Source organism: Chrysemys picta, chromosome 16 (genome assembly GCF_011386835.1).
Source record: "Chrysemys picta bellii isolate R12L10 chromosome 16, ASM1138683v2, whole genome shotgun sequence".
NCBI classification, from domain to species: Eukaryota; Metazoa; Chordata; order Testudines; family Emydidae; genus Chrysemys; species Chrysemys picta.
The window spans coordinates 24,578,677-24,600,534 of record NC_088806.1 but is presented as its reverse complement, the minus strand read 5'-3'; the positions used below and the strand labels follow the sequence as shown (position 1 = coordinate 24,600,534).

The following is a 21,858-nucleotide window of genomic DNA, read 5'->3' as shown; positions in this document are numbered from 1 at the left end:
TTGAATAGAAGGATCTGGGTCAAAGCAACCTAGAGTGACTTTTAGATATAAAGTACTCTTGGCTTTTTCCTTTAAGCTTGGTTTAGGAACTCGTGGAGTGTGTGCATTGTTCTAAGGAACTGTTTTCCTTAAAAAAAAAAAAAAATTAGCATGTACATTAGCACTGAAGAGAGGCACTGTACACACAACCTGCTGACTGAATCTAGTTATCCATAGAACAGATAGCAGTGGGGCAAGCTTCCCAAACATTGATCCTTGTTAATATGCTTCACCTCTGCCCATTGAAGACCCTCCAGCACAAGGAAGAGGATGCCTAAAGTCATCCCAGCGCATTAAGGCCCTGATCCAGCAAAGCGCTTAAGTACCCGAGTGGTGCCCTTGAAATCAATGGAACTGCCCATGTGCTTAAAGCTAGGCATGTGCTTTGGGGGCCTCAATCCCCAGTTACGGAGGCATTCTTTTGTGGAGTGTAGTACAGCAGTAGAAGGGCACCTCCAGACTCATTTATCAGAGACAGCCAAATAGGTGGCTGAGAATTACAACTCCCAGTCCCCACTAACTGGATCTGAATATGAACAGGCAACCTAGAGCAGTGGTTCTCGCCACACATTTTTTGGTGACCTCAGAGTTCAGCCACCAAAGCTTGCTGGTGGCCACTATGACAATTTCCCCTAAAATAATTAATGTAGGAAAAACAAATAAATATGCACATACACAAGTCCAAATCATAGTAATTTATTTACGTAGGGTTTTTATTTGCACACTCGATAATCATAATAATGTACAGTTGTCTCTATTCTTTACTGGACCTAAACAGAATAGAAACACAAATAGAGTGTTTTGCTTGTTTTTGTCTTTTTTTTTTTAAGACTTCCAGCTAGTAAGTCTGCTCCTGTGCAAAGTGATATTTGTATATTTGTTAATATCACTTTTCACAGCAGCAGACTTGTTATCTAGCCCTGAGGCTGTGATGAGTGATATTTACAAACATACACATACCACTTACTTAGCCCTGGCAAACTGAGGGACAAATTAAGCCCTGGATGGGGAGGTGGGTAGGGAGACAGCGGGGGGCCAAGGGTGACGGGTGAGGTGCTGGAGGCAGCAGCAGGGGCCAGCGGTGATGAGGGGGGTGGTGAGCCCAGAGGCCGGGGAAACGGAGCTCGCCACTGCACAGCCAAAACCAGAGTCCAAAGCCCCACGGTCGGAGCCTGCCACCCACCACCCCAGGCCTGAAGCCTGAGGCCCCTGGGAAGGTGGGGATCTCACACCAGCTGTCTGCTTCTCTGGTGCTTGTGGCTCCAAAGGGGCAAGGGCCCAACCCCTCCTTGCAGCCCCAAAGGAGGAACTGCTGCTTTGCCTGCACCCTCAATGACTGCCCAGGAGGACGTGGCTGCAAGAAAAGCCCCTGGTGGCCACAGGCAGCCACAGTGGCCACATTTGAGAAACGCTGACCTAGAGAACCCATGCACTATGCCAAAGCACCAGTTCCTGAGCTGTCCAGTCCTCCAAGGGCATAGCCCTGAAACCAAACATCTGCATGTTCGTGTCTGCGTGGTTACACTGAATGTTCGGTTTCTTTATATGAATTAAATCAGTTACTGCAAACACTTTTCCTCCATCCTTGCACATTCCTAGGGAAGATAGATAGAAATTGACTTGTGTAGGGGCTTTCTGGGTATTTCTCTGTCCAGTGCCCTGGCTAACCATTTTATATTCATTTCATTTGTGTTTCAGGTCAGCCTGAATGATTCTCACAATCAGATGGTCGTTCACTGGGCAGGAGAAAAGAGTAATGTGATTGTGGCCTTGGCTAGAGACAGCCTAGGGTTACTGAGGCCCAAGAAAAGCGATGTAAGTAGGTGGATTTTTTTTATTATTATTATTACAGAGAGAGCCGTGGAAGTACTTTTCTATGAGGTGACATGTTTTAATCTATGCTACCACTTCGTAAGAACATGTCTTTGTGTTATATGCATGGACGAAGATGTCCTATTCGTCTGGACTTCAGGTATAAGACATTTAGACTTTCTTGCCACAGAGATTCAAATGGGGGTAGGGCTGACTCAACAATGAATCTACCGCGGCAGACAAATTGAGTCCTAGTGATCTGCATCACATTGCTTGTAAATTTCCTGTACTGTGTGCTATTAAATGACATGTAGGGGACAGGAAACTGAGACTTGACTTGGAGAGTTTCCTTAATGTCTTTTTCCTTGGCGGGAAGGGGGATCAGTCTCTCCCCCATGTATCACAAGGTTCAGCTTCTAATGCCAGTGGTTCCTTCCAAGACGCTGTATCTCCATACTTAATTCTAATTCCCTGCGACCTGCTCCACATCCTGGACATCATGGCACGTGCTATCCCCTGGGCTTCCCGGAAGGACATTCCATGCACTGTAATAGAAAAGCTGAGACATTGATGTAGAAGCATAGGGCCCTGTATGAATACAGTATTTAGCCCTTCCTCTTATCCTGTGCCCTGTTTATCTGGCCAGCTTATAACCTTGGTGTGTTTGTGGTGACACTCCCTACTTCACTGTATGCACCGGCTTGCTAGAAACAATTCATTTCTGGTGCAGTGAATTTGTGCTTGAGAAAGGTGGCAGATGGATAGCCCTAGAAACTAGAGCTCTCTCTCTTTACCCACTGAGCAAGAACAGCGCAGGCCTCACCAAACTGGCTCCTACCTAGGTGCTTCCGCCCGGCTCGGGAGGGGAAAGAAGGGGGTTCATTCTCCCTGCCTCATTAAATCATTGGCCGCTCCTCTCCACCTGCCAAGAGGAGGGAGCAGAGTGCCAATTGTTGTGGCTGTTATTGTAAGGTGGACACCTGCCCAAAATGAACTAACCGGAAGCCCTTTCTGGTGCATTTCACACAGGAATTGCAGGGTGATGACGTTTGGTTTATAGTAGCTCCGGCGTGATTCATATGGGTGCAACAGATACAGTACCACTGAAAATAAATTAAAAAACAAAAAACAAACACAAAATAAACAAAACCCACCATTTACTAATTATAGCTTTTGGGCCAGATTCAGCACTGCCCTGCACCTTGCGTAGCCATGGATGCCTGTGGAAAGCAGGTGTAAAACACCACCCCTGTCAAAAGGAGTAGCGCTTGATGTTCATTTTGCACGGGCATAAATGACTGCCCAAGGTTCAGGGCAGGGGCGAGTGACTGCACTGCTGTGGTACCAATACACAGAATGGCAGATAACACAATGCCGGTGATAAATTCAACTACTGTGGCAATAAACTTTGAACAGCCCCTCTCTACAGAGGAAAAGCTCTGCATCTCATTTCCAGACACCTAGACAAGCCATTCCTCATATCACTACAACAATGTGTAAGTAATTGTAAGCTCTTTGGGGGCAGGGACTGTCTTTTTGTTCTGTGTTTGTTCAGCACCTAGCACAATGGGGTCCTGGTCCGTGACTGGGGCTGCTAGATGCTGTGGTCATGCAAATAAATAATATTAATGCACGCACGGAAATATTCATGGATGCTTGCTGGAGAGAGAGGAAGTAGATAGATAGCTGCCTACCTGTTCTACCAGCTGGATATAAACAGTTGCAATAGCCTGCTTAGGAAACTACTTCAGCTCTGTCTCGGTGGGATAAGGTGAGTGAGTAATGTCTTTTGTTGGACCAAATTCTGTTGGTGAAAGACCAGCTTTCGAGCTGCATGGAGCTCTTCTTCAGAGCTTGAAAGCGTGTCTTTCACCAACAGAATTTGGTCCAACAAAAGATATCACCTCACACCCCTTTGTCTAATATCTTTGGCCCAACATGGCTACAATAATACTACAAACAATATTGGCTTAGGATTTTATGGCCTTAGCTTTTGGCACACAGCCAGTGCAGGGTGTACAAATCTCATGATGTTATAGCCTCTCAGTCTTTTCCTTTGTCCATTACCTTTGGTTTCCGACACCGTTGTTGCCAATAGAGAGGAGAGTGGACTCTGTCCCTTCTGCATTGTGTGTTTTTTTCCCCCCATAGTTGCACAAAACTTTAAGAAGCCGTTGTTCTCGAGAGGGAGGTATGGACTGCCATCATGGAAATTAAACCTGTGTCTCCATAACAGCAGGAGCTTTTCTTTTGCAGGTTTATGTGTCGTACGACTACGGGAAGACATTTAAAAAGATATCGGAGAAATTCAGCTTTGGTTCAGGGAACACCAGCGATGTGGCCATCTCACAGTTCTACCACAGCCCTGCTGACAACAAAAGGGTAAGACATGAACAAGCAGAAATAAATAAGGCCTCCCCATCACACAAACGTCGTACAGCTTTAACTATCCCAGTGGACAGGTGCTTTATACTGGTACCTCTAGAGCACTAGAACTGCATCCACACCAGGAGATGTACCAGCATAATGGTATTGGTAAAGATTCACACCCCTAACTGAAATAGTTGCACCAGTACAAAACTAAATAGGCTACATAAATAAAGCTTCCCCCCTCCAGTTTTAAACCCCTATTAAAAGCCCAGTTCTATAGTGATTCGTGTCCATTTGTATAGAATATTCTTTTTATTGTTCTCTTCTCCGACTTCTATCTGGCCTTACATCTGTGAGCTGGAACAATAATACCTAATTCTTATATAGCACTAGTAAACAGTAGATCTCAAAGTGCTTTACAAAGGGGTCAGTATCATTATCCCCATTTTACAGATAGAGAAACTGAGGCACGGAGCATTAAAGTGATTTGCCCAAGGTAACCCAGCAGGCCAGTGGCAATAGAATACAGGTCTCCTGAGTCTTAGTCCACGGTGCTGTCAACTAGAGCAACCTGTCTGGTTAGGTGTTTTTAATGGGGTAACCTTTACCACGTCATCAGGAAAGCAGTCAGATTGTATGCGCTTCTACCACTGCAAATAGAAGTAGTTGTCTTAATATAATGTTCTTGGTGAGCTTTTATTTATTTATTTTTTAAAAAAGGATTGCAGGAAGTAGCTCCAAGGTTTACAGCAGAGAGAAAACATGTGTTTCTTGGGAGTTATAAATTGAATTTGGTCAAGAAAATTGACTGTGTTCCTAGGGGGGGAAAAATGTACACCCAGTAATTTTATTTTCTCTAGTAGGAATCTAGACAGCGTGGTTATTATTATGTGCCATTTGTATAATTCTGTAAGAGCAAATGGTGCTCAGGGAGTGGGGGCAAACAGATAACAGGTTCCCACCTCCCACCCCTCCTGCAGGGTTTAAAATCTAAGGCGAAAGGAAGGCAGATGGTGCGAACAAGACAGCTGAGCTCAGTGCTTCCTGGAAGAGGTGGGATTAGTGGTTTCTTGAAGGTGGAGACAGGATGATGTGGAAGAAGGCTTAGAGGTGAGAATGGTGAAGGAGACCTTAGAGTTCAACAGGTGTATGAGCAACAAGTGTTCTCAGCTTGTGAAAGGTGCTAAATACAACCGAAACTGAAATTCCTCTGTGCTGGAGGAGGGCCAGCCTCCAGCATCAGTCCAGGACCCCTCTTTGGCATGCAGCCCCACTCCACTACCTACAGAATAGGTCCATGAACCCTCTGTAGCATGTGGCCTGACTCCACAGGACTTCTCTTGCATCCCACTCTCTTAAGTGGCACACAGACCCAATAATCTTCATGTTCAGTTTTCCAGCTCACAGTGTTGGAGTGGGTTAGTAATCAGTCAGTATGACTTCACCCATCCCTAGTCTTATCTGCTGACAGACTGTCTCCTGCCAGCCCCTGCGTCAACCCACCCCCCCTCCGCCCCATGGGGGAAACTCCATATTTCCTTTGGGAACTTACTCCATTGTGCGATTCCATTTAATTGTGTCCCAGTGACCCCACATCAAGTTGTCTGAGTTTGTAAGTGAAAAGATGAGGTTTTTCCCTCCTTAACTTCCAGCTCTGGAAAAACTCGCCTCTGGAATCTGAGAATCAGGCTGGAATCTTCCTAACTTGTATATTAGCACCCTAAAGCCTCTGTGATTTACAATGGGGACAAGACAGGACCCGAGCATAGGAACTGAGGAACAGAGAATGAGAACCTAAGTCATCAAGTTCTGGCTTCAGTTACCCCTGTGCAACCCCCTTGTCTTCAGTGTAGTTGTACAGGTGTTACTTGGCCCTGCAATTGAAACTTAGCTAACAGTCCTGATGGTGTGGGCGGACAGCAAAGTCTCCAGCTAGCTCTGCTAGAGTGGTCTTGATTCTGCCATGCTTACAGGAGTAAAAAGCAGCTAGGCGCTTCTCTTTTCCTTCCTGAGCAGAATGCACATTAGTGTGTTTCTTGTGCAGTAGCTAGGCCCCGAGACAGTGCTCTTGCCTCTTCCAGGTGCTGTCTTTAGTGTAGGTTGTGTCATATTGAACGTCCCAGGTGGCTCAGCTCCAGTTCTGCTAGAATGAGTATTGCAGAGACAGGATGCATTCTACTGCAGATAGGTTTACATGGTAAGCTCTCCTGTACTGCCTTTGTAGTTTGTATTCCACTGCTGGTGACTTCCTTGTTCTGTTCTATCGTCTTCTGCTTATAATTCCCATTGGCGGACTGATTTTGGTTTTTGTTCCCGTTTCCCCTCCCCCCTCTGCAGTACATCTTTGTGGATGCCTACACCCAGTACCTCTGGATCACCATGGACTTCTGCAGCAATATCCAGGGCTTCTCTATTCCATTCAGAGCCGCAGATCTGCTGTTACACAGTAGGATCCCTAACCTTGTTTTGGGCTTCGATAGGTCTCATCCCAACAAACAGGTGAGGAGCTGCAGTCAGAGACGAGTGCCAAGTAATGCTGCTTCTGTTGCTTTTTTGAGTACCTAAACTGTTACATACATGTTGGGATGTTTGCTGTGAGATATGCTTGATACATGATTGAGAAGCATTTGACACCCGTCGTCCGTCCATCCATCTGTGTATCCATCCATCATTTTGATAAAGCTGCTATCCATGTGGTATCCATCTTCCATCCTTACTCCGGCGTTACAGTCAAACCTGAGTAAGCAATAATATTTCAAGTGATGGTCTGTGTGTGTATGCCACACTTGGGATATGCATGCGCACCCTGCACCTGAGTTTGGAATATGTGTGTGTGTGTATATCTATATATTACAAGCAGTGTCCATTGGTCTACATAGGCAGTGTAGCTCTCCTTGTGCTCCGAATGGAGGGCATAAAAGATGGTGTGGGCTGATGCCTCTCCAGTTTCACATTCACAAAATTCATGGGGGCTGGAACTGAGACTCAGAAAATATCTGATGGAAAAGGCAATGAAACCCCGTATCCCTCCCCCCGTTTAAATCAGTCTCAATAAACAGGCAGCGGCCCTCCGAGCACGAGCTGGGGAATGGAAGCTAAGGCTGTTAAGCCCAAGGAGAAGGCTTCACATGAGAGCAAAGGGCACACTCACAGGTGTAAGGACAAGCCATCTTTGTCTAAAGCTGCCCTGAAGAGAAAGGATCCCTCTCCAACTCCATCAGAGTTGGGAAAGCTGGCATGTACAGGTGCCAAGGACTGGGCCTGTGTAAATCTAAGCTGGAGAAGGAGGTGCACTAGGATATGCATCCAACGCTTCCAATATTGACTCTGATGGTGAAGACTCAAAACAAACAGCTCCTGGTGCTCTGATCCACTTCTAGAGTTGAAGTTGTACTGGTAACAACACGACCTGGGGGGAGCTGACTGCCATGGTGACCAGGGAATCTCCGGCTCCAATGGTGCCACCAATGGACTCCGCTCTTACTTTAGGGCAGTCTGAGATTGACGTCTCCCCAGAGGACATCTTTGCTCTTCCCTATCAGGACCATCTCTTCCCGAGATGAGAAGAGACTTTCTTCCCTCCCACCCTCAAGGCGCAGCCATTGGTCCATTGGAGGTACAGGATCCAGCTCTCTCTTGGGATGAGTCACAGGCCCTGCAGGAGTCTCTGTGGCATCAGGCAGAGCTGGAACGGGACAGGAGCCCAAGAAGATCAGGGTTCCAGCCTCTGACCAGCCATGATTGTCCAAGAGACAGGTGGTCCCCTATGCTATGGGGTCCTCCTATGCTGGTTGATCCATTCTACTGGCAACATTGGGGACCAGGAGAGTCCTACCCTAGTCACCCAGGATTGGTTCACGAGTTCTGTTTGTCATTGCCTGGCCATCCACAACCGGCCCTGTTTGAGTATTTGGAGGAGGAAGGTGAGCCAGATCTGACCGTTCTGGGAGCAACCTCGTCGTCTTCACCGGATGAGGCAGTAACTCCATCTTCTCCGTCTCCACCGGATGACTACAAGCAATAGCAAGAGGCTTACGGCAGAGCAACAGTTTTTGCTTGAGGAAGTCCAGGAGCCTCAGCACAGTTGACTAGACGTTCTTCAGCCTGGTGGTCCCTGTCAAGCGGCTCTCTACATCAATGAGGTCATCATGGACCAGCGAAGATGGTCACACTCCTTGTTCTACTTCTGCTCAAGAGAGGGCCAAGAAGCATATTCCATTGAAGGGAGAGGTGGAAGTGGGGGTGGGAAATGTTCTCTCACCCACCGCTTAACTCTTTGGTGGTGCAGGCGGCTACAGAGCGGTCCAAGCACCACCACCCAAAGACTAGTCCCTCTGATAAGGGATATAAGCGATTAGATATAGGTGACTTGACTTCCTACGGAGAAAGATCTTCTCTTCCACCTCCCTCCAGTTCAGTTTATTGAATTATCAAGCCCTCTTGGCCAGATAGGATTTCACCAATTATGCCAAGTTTATGAATTTAAGGACAAGCTCCCTGAAGAGGATAGAGTCTGCTTCCATGACGCAGTGGAGGAGGGCAGATTGGTGTCCACAGTTCCCTCCAGGCCGCGGTGGATGCAGCAGATACTGTGTCTAGGAGGATGGCTAGAGCCATTGTTATGAGGAGAAACTCATGGTTTCAGTCCTCAGGTTTCCCTAGAGAGGTGCAAAGTACCATCCAAAATCTGCCCTTGGTACAACCAACCTGTTCCATGAGAAGACAGATGAGTCTTTCCGGTCCTTTAAAGACTCGAGGACGACGCTTCGCTCGGTGGACATTTATACCTCTGTTCAAGAGAAAACACCATTGATGTGTGTGTAGGGCACCTCCTCAGCCTTTTTATCACCAACATCCTCAGGAACCACCACACAAGAGAGACATGTATAGACGCAGGAACCCAGCCTCTACAACATCCACCACCACCACCTCGAACTCTGTCCCCCAGGCAAAGTTTCTTTTGACGGGATTGTCAAGACCCGCTCCCTTTAGTGATGCCTCTTCATTCTCCTCCTCAGATATTCAGAGGTCACCTTACCCCATTTGCCAGAAACTGGAGGGCTCTAACTACAGACAAATGGGTATTAGAAATTATTCATGGGGGCTCTCTGATAGCGGTGCTGGTAAATCCTACATACAACCCCCCTTCCCGGTTCCTTTTCAGGGACCACTCTCACAAAGAGATTCTATGACAAGAGGTGAACTTCCTTCTCCTCATGGGAGCCACAGAAAGGATTCCACCTCAGCATCAAGGGAATGGATTCTATTCCCATTCCCCTTACTTCCTGATTCCCCAACAAGAATGGGGGATGGAGGCCAGTTCTCTCTTTGTACTCACCAGAGAAGGGCAACATAAAGGGCAAGGTGACAGTTCTGCCCAAGGTTTTGGACTCTCTTATCTGGTGGAAAAACTGGGAAAGGTTCCAGTGGGGATCCCTTTCTAATAGCCAACACCAGAAAAGTTACTGAGCTGATGGCACTCATGGCAGACCCACCACATACTATCTGCTACAAAAAAAAAGTCTCATTATGCCCCCACCCCAGATTCATCCCTAAAGTAATTTCCGAGTTCCATATGACTCAGGTCATTCATTCACTTACCTGTATTTTTCTCTAAACCGCATGCCTTGGAAGAGGAGAGACAGCTGCATTCTCTGGACATCGGAAGGGTTTTGGCCTTTTCTCTACAAAGAACAAAGGAATTAGAAAGACATCTAAACTATTTATTTCCATAGCAGAGTGATCAAGGGGTCAAGCTATATCGGCGCCGAGGTTTTCAAAATGGATCTCGCAGTCTATTACCCTCAGTTACCAGTTAGCTCGTGTTCCTCCGCCCGGAAGGGATAAGGGCTCATTCCACCAGAGGGCAAGCTGCTTCAGCTGCATCTCCGAGAGACATCTGTACTGGAGTTACATAGCACAGCCAATTGAAGCTCTTCGCATACCTTCAGGAGACATTATGCTCTGGTCCAGTCATCAGCTGTGTATGCAGCTGAGGGGAAAGCAGTACTCCAGTCAGCTATCACTTCTGTGTCCTTGCACCCAGCCCATGTGTGACTATTGCTTGTTAATCTCCCTCCTGTGGAATACACAGCAGAATGTCACTCAAAGAAGAAATGGAGTTTACTTACCTGTAACTGGAAGTTCTTTGAGATCTGTTGTCCCTGTTTGTATTTCACTACCTGCCCTCCATCCGCTCTGCTGCAAATTGTTTGGATTGCAGGTTTAAAAGGGGAAAGTGGCCCGCACTGCCTTTTATGCCCTCGACTGAGAGCATGAGGAGAGCTACAGCACATATATGGGCCAACGGACACTGCTTGTAAAAATATTCTGGATGGGGAAATTGAGGCACACAGAGAGCTTAAGAGACTCACCCAAGATCACACAATGCATCAGGGACAAAACCAGGGTGTGAACCCCAGAGTTCTGACTTTCTGGCCCCTTCCCCAGGCACTGGGATAACATTCTTTCACAGTTCTTTCCAATCTTACCTAATTTAAGAACGGTCAGAGAGGATGTGGGCTACAGTTCACCTTAAGGAAGATGTGAGCCTTATTATTTTACTCTGCCCTGGGAAGAAGAATGGAGGCTAAGAAACACTAGACTGTTGCATGTTCTGCAGGCTTCATGTTTGGCAGTGGCCAAGTGTTTGTCTTGGAAAGTCACATACCAGTATCATGTGGGTTTGTGTTTTGATATCTCCTTGCCATAATTAGTACATGGTTTCTTCACCCACGGTAGAGCACATAAAACATCCACCATTATCCCAGCCCTACTTAGCCAGGACATTCCCTTTTAAATATATAAATACATTTTCCCTTGGGCAGCAAGGATAAAAGTGGAGGGGTTGTTGTTTTTTGGCAGAATCAACCTTTGACAGGCTCCCCCGTGCACCTTCCCCCCAGTCCTACTGATCCCCTGACTGCATCATTAGTAACTCATGCCAGATCACTGCCAATAAGTCAGGAATGACCTTTGGATCATTTACCATGGGCTGGTGGTTTTGCATTGCAAAGGTTTGCATTGCAGATGTTTGCAGTTGGCCTTGCTCTGCATGTTGCTGCTTTGGCATAGATAGCACTTTTGGGGGGGGGGGGGGCTGGCGGGGCGGGTAAAGCTTTTTAAATACTTGTGCTTATACCTTTTAAAGCTAGATTCCCCTCACCTAAAACACAAATGAAAAATCTAGTGCTCTTTACAGTCCAATCTTCAAGTTATATACTAGGGAGCTGGATTCTGTTCTGCACCATCAGAGGTCTGGTCTACACTGGGGGGGATTCATCTAATTTATGCAACTTCAGCTACATGAATAATGTAGCTGAAGTCGATGTACTTAGACCTACTCACCGCGGTGTCTTCACTGCGGTGAGTTGACTGCTGCTGCTCCCCTGTCGACTCTGCCTGCACCTCTCGCGGAGGTGGAGTAAGGAGTTGATGGGAGACCGCTCGGGGGTCAATTTATCGCGTCTTGACTAGACTACATAAATTGATCCCTGCTGGATCGATCGCTGCCCGCTGATCCGGCAGGTAGTGTAGACATACCCAGAGAGACAGCACAAAAGGCACAACTCAGGCATGAGTTGGAGAAAGGTAAGCTTTGTGCCACCTCTGCGTGTTCCGATTCTGGGCTGCTGCTGGAATGTGTGAAGTGAGTCCTACAATAAGGTAGAGCACCCCCAAACCCCTCTAACTTAAAGCAGCCTCCTCGGGGTTACTTCGTGCTTACAACCTGCGTAGTGCTGAACTCAACCACGCCTGCGCTTACTCTCAACCTGTCTACTCTGCCTGGCGTGCTCTGGATGGTCATTCAGCCCTGCTCTGCTCCTGCACCTTGGGAATTCTCCCCCAGGACTTGGCAATTGATTTGCATACCCTGTACAGAGCTGGAAGGATGTATAAGGGTCAAAATTGGCCCCTATGGTTTTTATTAGCTTCTGTCACTAGGCTAGCTGATAATGCAGAGACAGGGTTGATCTTGCAGTTAGCTCAGTTGTCTGAGTCAAAACTTTTGGGTTCTCATCTGTGTTTTGCAGCTGACTTACTGTGTGACTGGTTAGATCATTTCCCTGAATTCTAATTTACCTGTCTGTAAGACAGATAATACTTACCTTCTTTGTAAGGGTCTACATTAATGTTTGCAAAAGGTGCCATGGAAGCACAGAGTAATATTTTAGAGGATTAAATGAATGTGCCTTGTTTCTGAAATGGTAAGGACCAAGACTAATGCTCACACATCGCTTCTATCCGGCACAATCAGACATTACTGTTCTGCTAGATCAGTGAAAGGGCAGTAACCAGTCCTTAGTCACTGTACTGCAGACTGTTACAGCCTTGTACTCTTAATTCCGAGCTAAAGAGCTTAATTCTCTGCTCTGTATGTGCTGAACTACATTGCTAATGGGTGGCAGTGGTGCATTTAAAAGTCATGCTAGATTTATTGGTGATCACTGCCTTTTTGAAATCAAACTGTTACACTGAACATTGGGTCTGGAATCTGACTGGTTCCAGGCACAAACCAGCAAAAAATGTAATTATTGTGATTTAAGTGCCAACATTGTGGTTGGTATTGTAATAGAAACAGAGAGCAAGACGGCCTCTGCTCCTGAGGTTTCACGCTTGCTATTGCTTTCACATTAGAAGTTATGCCTAATTGTCATTAACCTCCTGCAAGGACATCTCTGCAGGCACTAATATGGCATCTGTCCAGGCTTTAGGACTGTACATTCACTTGAACCTGGCGTCTGACTCCTGCACATTTATACATCTACAAGCAGATAATTGTTGCTCCTGGCAGCATTCATTTGTAGAGTAGTCATGCATGGAGCTGCTTAGAGTGAGAATCCAGGTCCACATGCTAGCGCTGCTCATGTAGTGTATGATTTGGGAGAAAGAACAGATTTCCAGAATTTAGCCCTTTAGTTTTTAATCCAGCTTCAGTAAGGATTTAGGCTCCAGGGCAGGGATGGGCAAACTTTTTGGCCCGAGGGCCACATCTGGGTATAGAAATTGTGTGGCAGGCCATGAATGCTCATGAAATTGGGGTTGGGGGCAGGAGGGGGTGTGGGTTCTGGGCTGGGGCAGGGATTTGGGGTGCGGGAGAGGGAGGGTTCTGGCTGGAGGTGCAGGCTTTAGGGTGGGGTTGGGGATGAGGGAGTTGGGGGTGCAGGAGCGTGCTCCAGGCTGGGACCAAGGGGTTCAGAGGGCAGGAGGGGGATCAGGGTTGGGGCATGGGGGGAGTGAGGGCTCTGGCTGAGGCTGCAGGCCCTGGGGTGGGGCCAAAAATGAGGAGTTCAGGGTGCGGGAGAGGTCTCCAGGCTGGGGCAGAGGAGGGGGGTCAGAGTGCAGGCTCTGGGTGGCGCTTACCTCAAGCAGCTCCTGGAAGCAGCGGCATGTCCCCCCTCTAGCTCCTATGCGGAGGTGCGGCCAGGCGGCTCTGTCCACAGGCACTGCCCCTGCAGCTCCCATTAGCCGCAGTTCCCAGCCAATGGGAGCTGTGGGGGTAGCGCTTGGGGCAGGGGCAGCATGCAGAGCCGCCTGGCCGCACCTCCGCATAGGAGCTAGAGGGGGACATGCTGCTGCTTCCGGGAGCCTTGGCCTGTGCGCACCAAGTGGCCTCAGACCCCGCTCCCCGGCTGGAGTGCGGGAGCAGGGCAAGCCCCAGACCCTGCTCCCCAGTGGGAGCTCGAGGGCTGGATGTGGCCAGTGGGCTGTAGTTTGTCCACCCCTGCTCTAGTGCCTAGAGTATCCGAGTCCCACCTGTGTCTCTGACATTTTGTATTGCAGCTCTGGCAATCTGATGATTTTGGGCAGACCTGGATAATGATTCAGGAACACGTGAAATCTTTTTCTTGGTATGTATTGGATTTTTGAGTCTCTGTGGAACCTTTTCCCCTTTATGTCCTCCCAGGCTTCATTACTTCTCCCCCGTCCTTTGCCAAGAACTCAGGCATAGAAGACGCTGGCAAGTATTAAGATACAGAACTCCATTCTCCCCCAAAGTTAACTCTGTAATAAGTGGCTATCATAGATCACAGCAGTTTACCATGGGGATATGGGGAAGAAGCATGACAGAAGAAAGCTAACAGTACCTGAAGCTTCTCCAGCTTGTCACATATTGTGTCCACACAACTTTCACAAGCTAAGCATTATTAAGCGGTGTTGGTATTTGGATAGTCTGCCAAGGAAAAACCAACATATAGCAAATACTGGTGTTGGTGAGAACGTATGTTGCTCCTGTCAGTTGGTTTTAAACCATGAGTCTAAGGGACATGGACTGTCTTTTTCTTCCATGTTTGTACTGCGCCTAGCACCTGGAATACTGATCTAGGACCAGGGCCGGCTCCAGGCACCAGCTTGCCAAGCAGGTGCTTGGGGCAGCCACTCCAGAGAGGGGCGGCAGGTCCAGCTGTTTGGCGGCAATTCGGTGGACGGTCCCTCACTCTCGCTGGGAGCGAAGGCCTTCCCGCCGAATTGCCGCCGCAGATCGCGATCGCGGCTTTTTTTTTTTTTTTTTGCGCCGCTTGGGGCGGCAAAAACCCTGGAGCCGGCCCTGTCTAGGACTAGAGCCCCTAGGCACTGCAGCAAAATGTGTAATACTAAGAGGCACTTTTAAAAAACCATTTTTAAAACTTACTGTTCATGAAAGATCTTGTAGCAATTTTTAGCAAGAGTAGGGGTGTCTTGCCCAGAAATCTAACTCATGTGGTTATTCTGCAGTTTCAAGTAGAGACTGTGTTCTCCTTCACTTCCTGTCCTAAATGGTTGTTGTGCACTGTTAAACAGCTGCAGCAAAGTATCAGGATCAAGATCTGTTGTGTGGGTCTGAGGGGACAGTTTTACTCTAAAGCTTAAAAGGTCTTTCATTCAAAAGACTTGATCCTGCTCTCATCGCAGTTAATGATTAAACGCCTATTGACATGAATGGTACGGGATCAGGCCTTAATAGAGCTAATGAAAGTCCCTGGAGATCAAAACTACTTACATCCATTTCAGGCCATCAATTTGCAGTGAAACTTGCACTAAGGGCCCCATTTCCAATTGGGAGGTGATTTTTTGCTGGTTCCTTAAGTGGTGACTATAAATAGATTTCAGAGAAGTAAACAAAAAATAGCACCTGCTATCCAGTTATCGATTGCTCTGCCATTGTGATTATTTTTGTTGTCTAGTACAAGAATCCATCAGTTTCTAACCAGCAGGTTTTTTACATTCTAGGGATAAGTAACTTGTAACTTGCCTTGATAAATCTCTAAAACAGGCACATGGGACTGAACCGAAACCATCTCTCTGTACATCTTGAGCATTACTTATTTATTAAATTTAATAAAATACTCCTCTTATAACTTGTATGGGGGTGGGGGAGAAAATGATTGACTTTCAGACAGATGATGATGAAAGACCAAGGAAAAAATTAATAAAACGTTAGCAATTGCCTTGCTTTTCAACCAGCTGTTGAGCTGCTTAATTGGTCTTTTCAATGTATCTTGAACATCAATTAAAAAAAATGGGGGGGGAAATGTCAGATATTTTTGAAGTTGTCACCCTTTATTTTGACCAGCTGTTCTGTGAGTGGTTTGAAAATACAAATCAGAATTTAGATACAAATTTTGCAAATAACCGCTCTTTATAATGAGGTGAACCAAAACCCCCCAGATCTCATCATCTAACTTCGGGGTGTTCAAAATTCTGATCCAAGTTTTGATCCCATCTCTCTTGTTAAATGACTTGCTTATAAATACCTGGTGCTATCGTGATAGTGGGGTGAGCACAAAAATAATATACCTGCTTTCTTTCTTTCATACCAGGGGCATTGACCCATATGATAAACTGAATACAGTTTACATAGAACGACATGAGCCTACAGGATCCTCAACTATAATTCGCAGCACAGATTTCTTTCAAACCAGGGAAAATAAAGAAATCGTTCTGGAAGAGGTTGAAGACTTCCAACTCAGGGACAAGTATCTGTTTGCCACAAAGACTGTGGTAAGTAGCATGTACGAAAAATCACTGTGTAGGTGGATGTATTACATTGATCTGCTGGGTGACCTTGGGCAAGTCACTTCACTGCCTCAGTTTCCCTGAAACACAGGGATAGGGATAGTGACCTACTTTGTAAAGTGCTTTGAGATCTATAGATGAAAAGTGCTATATAAGGAGCTAGGTATTATGATTATTGAATCCCTTTGAAGTCAGTGGAAGGACTCTGATTTCATGGAACTGAATTGGGCTCTGAATATTCAGTACAATAACAGACAATACTTCGCTAGTCAGGCTCCATTAGTGACAGAACAAAAGTAAGGGAACATACTTTAAGCCTGGAGGCAAAACATTAAAGATTGCATAAGGTCATTGTCAGTTTGAGAAGGAAAAATTGGCTGGAGTTAGTGAGCTGACTTCATTATCCTTTAGCGATAGAAAGCACAAGGCTGAGTGCCAAAGACAAATACAGTTCCTGACACCAGGGGTGAAAATAAAAACCCCACAGCATATTAATATACAGCACCCTGGACATGCCAGTCGTACTTCTGCTGAGAGCTGACACACATTTGAATGAGTCATCTAGAGAGATGATTAGAGCATTTAGCAGGGCTAAAACTATGCATACTGCTGTATCAAAGTACTTTGAGATGTTCTATTGCGTCCACTGTAAAAGCACCACCATGCTGTGTGGATAAATACAGGAGTCCAATCTCCAGGGCTGTTCATCTGGCATCTTACCCTAGCACACATGAACAAGAATGGCTAAATGGCTCTGTTGGAAAGACACAGTCTAAAATGACCGGATAGATAGACCAAGTGTCAGTATTTTTCTTTAACAATGTGCTGTTCAGGGTTGATAGGAGATCGGCTTGGAACAGCAGTATTTTTATATATTTATTTGATTTTAGTGAGGTAGGCAGAACTAGGTCAGGCTACAAAGGGCTGGAATTCTGGCAAGAAAGAACTAGATGCTTATAAGTAAAGGGAAGGCAGAAATTGACAATAGTGGGGTGGAGCTAGGGAAAGAGGATATATGCCTGCAATAATTTAGTTAGAAGGACACAAGTCAAATAGATTAAGGCCACTAAATTGACTGACTTCAAAATTATTCTAATCTGATCTGAAAAGCTTTATCCCTCCCCCCCCGAATATAAACACATTATGTTTTTATCCTACCATTATCAAGACATTTTTAAGAATCCAGCCCCTAGTCACTTTTCTATGGTTCCCCCAAAATGTTTAATGCTTTCGGTGCATTTAAGTAGTGAGCATGCACCGGAGTTGGAGTAATGTTTACCCGTAGCCATGTGAATACTCAACAGGTAAAAGCATGTCTGAAGAGAATGTTTGAAGGACGCTTTCAATTGCTAAAAGTTACATCCTGCAAAAACTGAAGCCTTCAACTTTTTGAATATATCGAGCTGGCACTGGGTCTGTTCCAAAGCGGGATCAGGCCCTGAGTCATCTGAGAGAGTTAAGATATTCTTGTTAGCTTTATTGTCAATGGGAGCTGCATCCTTTTTGATGCTAAATTAACCCAAATAGGAAGCAAACATTGCAAATTTGTACTTGGAGTTTCCTCGTTCTTCTGTGAGATACAGGCCTTTGTCCCCCACATCTTTCTTATATTGCCCCCATTACCTTAGTATCTAAGTTCCTCATAATCTTTAATGCATTTCTCCTCACAATGACCCTGTGAGGGAGGGTAGTGCCATTATCCCCATTTTACAGCTGGGAAACTGAGGCACAGAGTGTCTACATGACTTGCCCAAGGACATACAGTGAGCCTGTGGCAGAGCAGGGAATTGAACCTGAACCTCAGACTAGTGCCTCAATCATTGGATCAGCCTTCTTACTACTGTCGAAGTGGCATGAGATCAGTCCCCAATGTTGCAGATTTGAGGAGAGAGGTTTTCAGGATGTCCCCCTGCCCATTGTTCCCCTTTGCAATATAGTTATAACAATCTGAGCACTTTTGAGTAACAGAGAAGAAAATTTGCTATTTTAAAATATCCAACTTGGGAGCATGAAGTTTAGCAGCATCGCCAACCCTAAATGTTCAGAATTCCCAAGTCAGGTCCTAAAAAATCATGAGATTGGCTTAAAAATTATGAGATTTTAAACAACGTAATAAAATTTAAGGTTTTTTTGGTTTGCCTTCTGGATTTTTAGCCTTTAGGGTTCACGGAGTCACATTTTCAAGTTTTCCTCTGCAACCATAAAGGTTGGGGGGGAGGGGGAGTTGAGTCTCACGTAATCCCATGACTCCCGGAGCTGGGGCTTTAAGTCAAACAACAACTATTGTGAGAATTGCAATAAAATTGGGTGAGTTGGCAACATTTTGTTAGGCACCTAAATCCATAGTTAGGCTCTGTAACGGGCTGAATGTGTCAAGTGGGGCCACCCTCATTTGCCCAGTGTGGGGTTGATACACCCCATCACACAGTTGTCAGGATTGCCTGTTGAGTCAAACAGTCATGATCAAGGGGCTCAGGACTCCTTGTAGGACTGAGCAAACAGTCAGTCTGCAGCCCCTGAGCCTCCTGGCTGGGGCAGATAAAAGCAGTTGGGGGATCTGACCCTCTGTGCAGGGCAGAGTGAACAATCAGTCTAAATCAGGAGTCCCCAGTAGCCATGCCTAGTGGTAAGTGCTGTGGAGAGGGGAACCCTAGGGCACTGGGTTCTGAGCCAGGGCCCTCTGAAGCCAGTAAATTCCCCATTAAGCATCAGCTCCTAATACATTCCTTGGGTCAGTTCCTACCATAAAGCCCATCTCAGGCATCTTCTGGGCTGGCAGTGACTCAGCATCTATCAGACTCTGCAGTCGGATGGTCATCCGCAGCATAATTCAGCTTCATGGTCCCAACAGTCTGGCGAGTCAACGGTTCCTCTCCAGGAGCCTGCAACACATGTCCTTTTTCCTCCTCCACTAGCCCCAACTGAGCTGGGCTGCCTCCTTTTATCTGTCCCCTCCACCTGGAGCATGTGCAGCGGGGGCGGGGAAAGGGTGTGGTCTCCTAGGCCCACAGTGATTGGTCAGCCCCTGTTTGCTCAGTCGGTGGTTGATACATCCGGTTACAGGCATCTGCATTGCCTGGGTGCCGAGCACCCTTGACTCCTATTCATTTCAGTGGGAATTGTGGGTATTCAGCAACTCAGAAAATTAGGCCACTTATTTTGGAGCCTAGATACAGATTTAGGTGCCTAACTTAGACATCCCATGTTTGGAAAATTTTGGCCATGATTTTTATAACAGGATACTCATCCCTAAAACAGTAAACATCAACATGAACGCATTGAGGCTAGTCTGCAAAGGGCATAAATAAAAACAGACGTGAATTTCATGCAGTCTAGTTGGAAGAACTATGGGAGGAAAACATCAGCTTTTGACAGCCTGGCTAATCAGTTGAGAGGTGGGGTTGTTCCCAGCTTCCAAGAGAGTGCTCAGAACAATGAAGAATCTAAAGACTCGATGCTGTGCATTTGAAAGGGATCTCCCTCTTCTTTCTCAAAAAGACCGAGAAATCCCCAACAGGTTCAAGCTAGTTTTCTGGCCATATATCCAATCTATGTGATTTCCAAGGCTCCTGTTTCCTTAGTTAGCACTGACAGTATATGGGGCAAATAGATGAATAAATTGCAAGAGGTTGCTATGTTACCAATAATAAGATCTCATCTGCTGGCATAGGGGACATACAGTTTTCAGGTTTCACAATCACAGGGAACAGTTAAGTCATTTTTATGTTTTTAGTATCCTAGTACCTCAGGATCCCATCCAAACTAGCCATCAAGTTACTGTGTTGTGGTTTTTTTTGGAGAGTGGGTAAGGTATTTGCTTGCTTTTTCTACGGTTGAGTTTGTTAATTTGTATCTGCTCTGTCTTTAACCTGTTTTATAGGTATATTATTTTATTGTGAATTTAGGAATAAAAAAAAGATTCCTAACATTTTTCCTCCTCTTCATAGCATTTATTGGGCAGCCAGCAGCAAACTTCAGTCCAGCTCTGGGTTTCCTTCAACCGCAAGCCAATGCGAGCTGCGCAGTTTGTAACCAGACATCCAATAAAGGTAAAATGGAGTTGATTTATGGCATCTACTTATTCCTCCCTCAGCCAAAGGCACCTTCGCTGTGTATAGGATCTGAATAGCATTTTTACTCGTTAACTAGTAACTGCAGTAGCTAGATTGGTAGCAAAGGTAGTCTTATTCCATACTTCGTTCAAAACAGTTTGGCCTTCTCATGTTTGGAATGGAAGCAAAGTGTCACAATGATCCTGCTGTTTACACAGGAGTAACTTTACCCATGCGCATGATGCCTATTGATATCAATGGGGCTACAGAGAAGAGTAAAATAACTCGTGCATACATGTTTGCAGGATCGAGGCTGAGAGAGCCGAGAAAAATAGTTCTGACCATTTTTTTTAGGCAGAGGTTTTTAAATTAGTGTGATCTAGAGGGGAATGGCCTCTGGATTCTAAATACTGACAACACTGCTGTGTCCCAGAATCTCATTGTCTGTGGGGAGCCTTCTCTCCCCTCGTGCAAGGGCCTGTCACAATAACCCTGGAAACTGGGGGGGTATGGGGGCTGCTCCCTGCTAGCACCGTTGTGGATACATCCCAGCCCAAATAGAATAATGTCATGGAATAGACAGAGAATAGAATAGTGTCATGGCCCACCCACCTTCTACACCAGCCTGTGGAGCTGGCTGGCAGCAAATGGGACGAGGTGAGCTTGCAGCACTTTGCAAAAGGACCGTGCAGTGTACATGTGTCCCCCTCGGGGGTAGGGGGGGAAGCTGGGGAAGGATTGTGCCTCCTGAGAGTGTGTGTGTAAGATCAGTGTGGGCCAGTGCTTTTGACAGAACAGTCTGGTCTGGAATGTTTCACGCTCTGCCACGCAGAAGGGGCACAGTGGCTCAATCAGGGTTTCAAAGACTCCTGTGATATTATCCCAGCAAACCCAGAGATGGGCTGGCACTGCTGATTCTGCCACTTCCCAAAGCAGGAACGCACAGACAAGCGCCCTGCTGCCTTCGTGATACTTGCTGAGGTGTACGCACAGCATTCGGCAAATAAGCGGGGTATGTTCTGTGCTCGAGGCGTTGACAGCCTTGTTCAGATCTGAACAGAAATGGGCCAGGCACAGATACGGCTTGGCGAACCAGTGTGAGCAGGATGAATTTTAAGAATGCTGCCGTGCTAATCTTTGTTGGACTTCTTTGTGGACAGACTGCACTTTGAGGAGGGGTTTGGTGGAGGAGGAGGGGGAGAGAGAGAGATCACGTGTGCAAGAAGCAGAGGGGAGAAATTTGTTTGCCAAGTGGAAAAGCTGTTTTCGGTGGAGGGAGGAAGATTTATTTTTAGGCACATTAAAGGAAACAACAAACAGTGGAGGGTAGGAAAACCTCCCAGTGTGTGTCTACGTAAGTGAGGGATAGGCTGAGCGAATTAATGTCTTTGACCGCCCCCTAAGGAATACTACATTGCGGATGCATCCGAGGACCAGGTGTTCGTGTGTGTCAGCCACAGTAACAACCGCACCAACCTCTACATCTCAGAAGCAGAAGGCCTGAAGTTTTCTCTGTCTTTAGAAAATGTGCTGTACTACAGCCCTGGAGGGGCGGGCAGCGATACCCTGGTCAGGTAAGGAGGGCTGG

At 46.4% G+C, this 21,858-nt stretch overlaps 1 protein-coding gene and 1 long non-coding RNA gene across 8 annotated transcripts in view; one reads left to right on the top strand and one right to left on the bottom strand.

The window, feature by feature from the left end:
• SORL1 (sortilin related receptor 1) overlaps nucleotides 1–21,858 on the top strand; it is a 106,459-nt gene that overhangs the window by 14,114 nt on the left and 70,487 nt on the right. For both annotated transcript variants that reach the window (XM_005303742.5, XM_008164544.4), the window contains exons 2-8: nucleotides 1,738–1,854; nucleotides 4,108–4,233; nucleotides 6,559–6,720; nucleotides 14,005–14,072; nucleotides 16,023–16,203; nucleotides 20,166–20,267; nucleotides 21,675–21,844. In XM_005303742.5, the coding sequence (XP_005303799.2) occupies nucleotides 1,738–1,854; nucleotides 4,108–4,233; nucleotides 6,559–6,720; nucleotides 14,005–14,072; nucleotides 16,023–16,203; nucleotides 20,166–20,267; nucleotides 21,675–21,844 (926 nt within the window). The remainder of the gene's footprint in view (nucleotides 1–1,737; nucleotides 1,855–4,107; nucleotides 4,234–6,558; nucleotides 6,721–14,004; nucleotides 14,073–16,022; nucleotides 16,204–20,165; nucleotides 20,268–21,674; nucleotides 21,845–21,858) is intronic.
• On the bottom strand, nucleotides 720–19,170 carry LOC135975902 (uncharacterized). 6 transcript variants are annotated; one of them, XR_010593002.1, is made up of 5 exons: nucleotides 18,962–19,170; nucleotides 10,167–10,300; nucleotides 9,823–9,905; nucleotides 3,919–9,010; nucleotides 720–2,954 (listed from the first exon to the last, which is right to left on the bottom strand). It is a non-coding gene; the product is annotated as an uncharacterized LOC135975902 (long non-coding RNA). The 6 variants fall into 6 exon arrangements; XR_010593003.1 differs by having other exon boundaries at nucleotides 720–2,396; nucleotides 2,851–2,954; nucleotides 3,919–10,300; XR_010593005.1 differs by having other exon boundaries at nucleotides 9,823–10,300.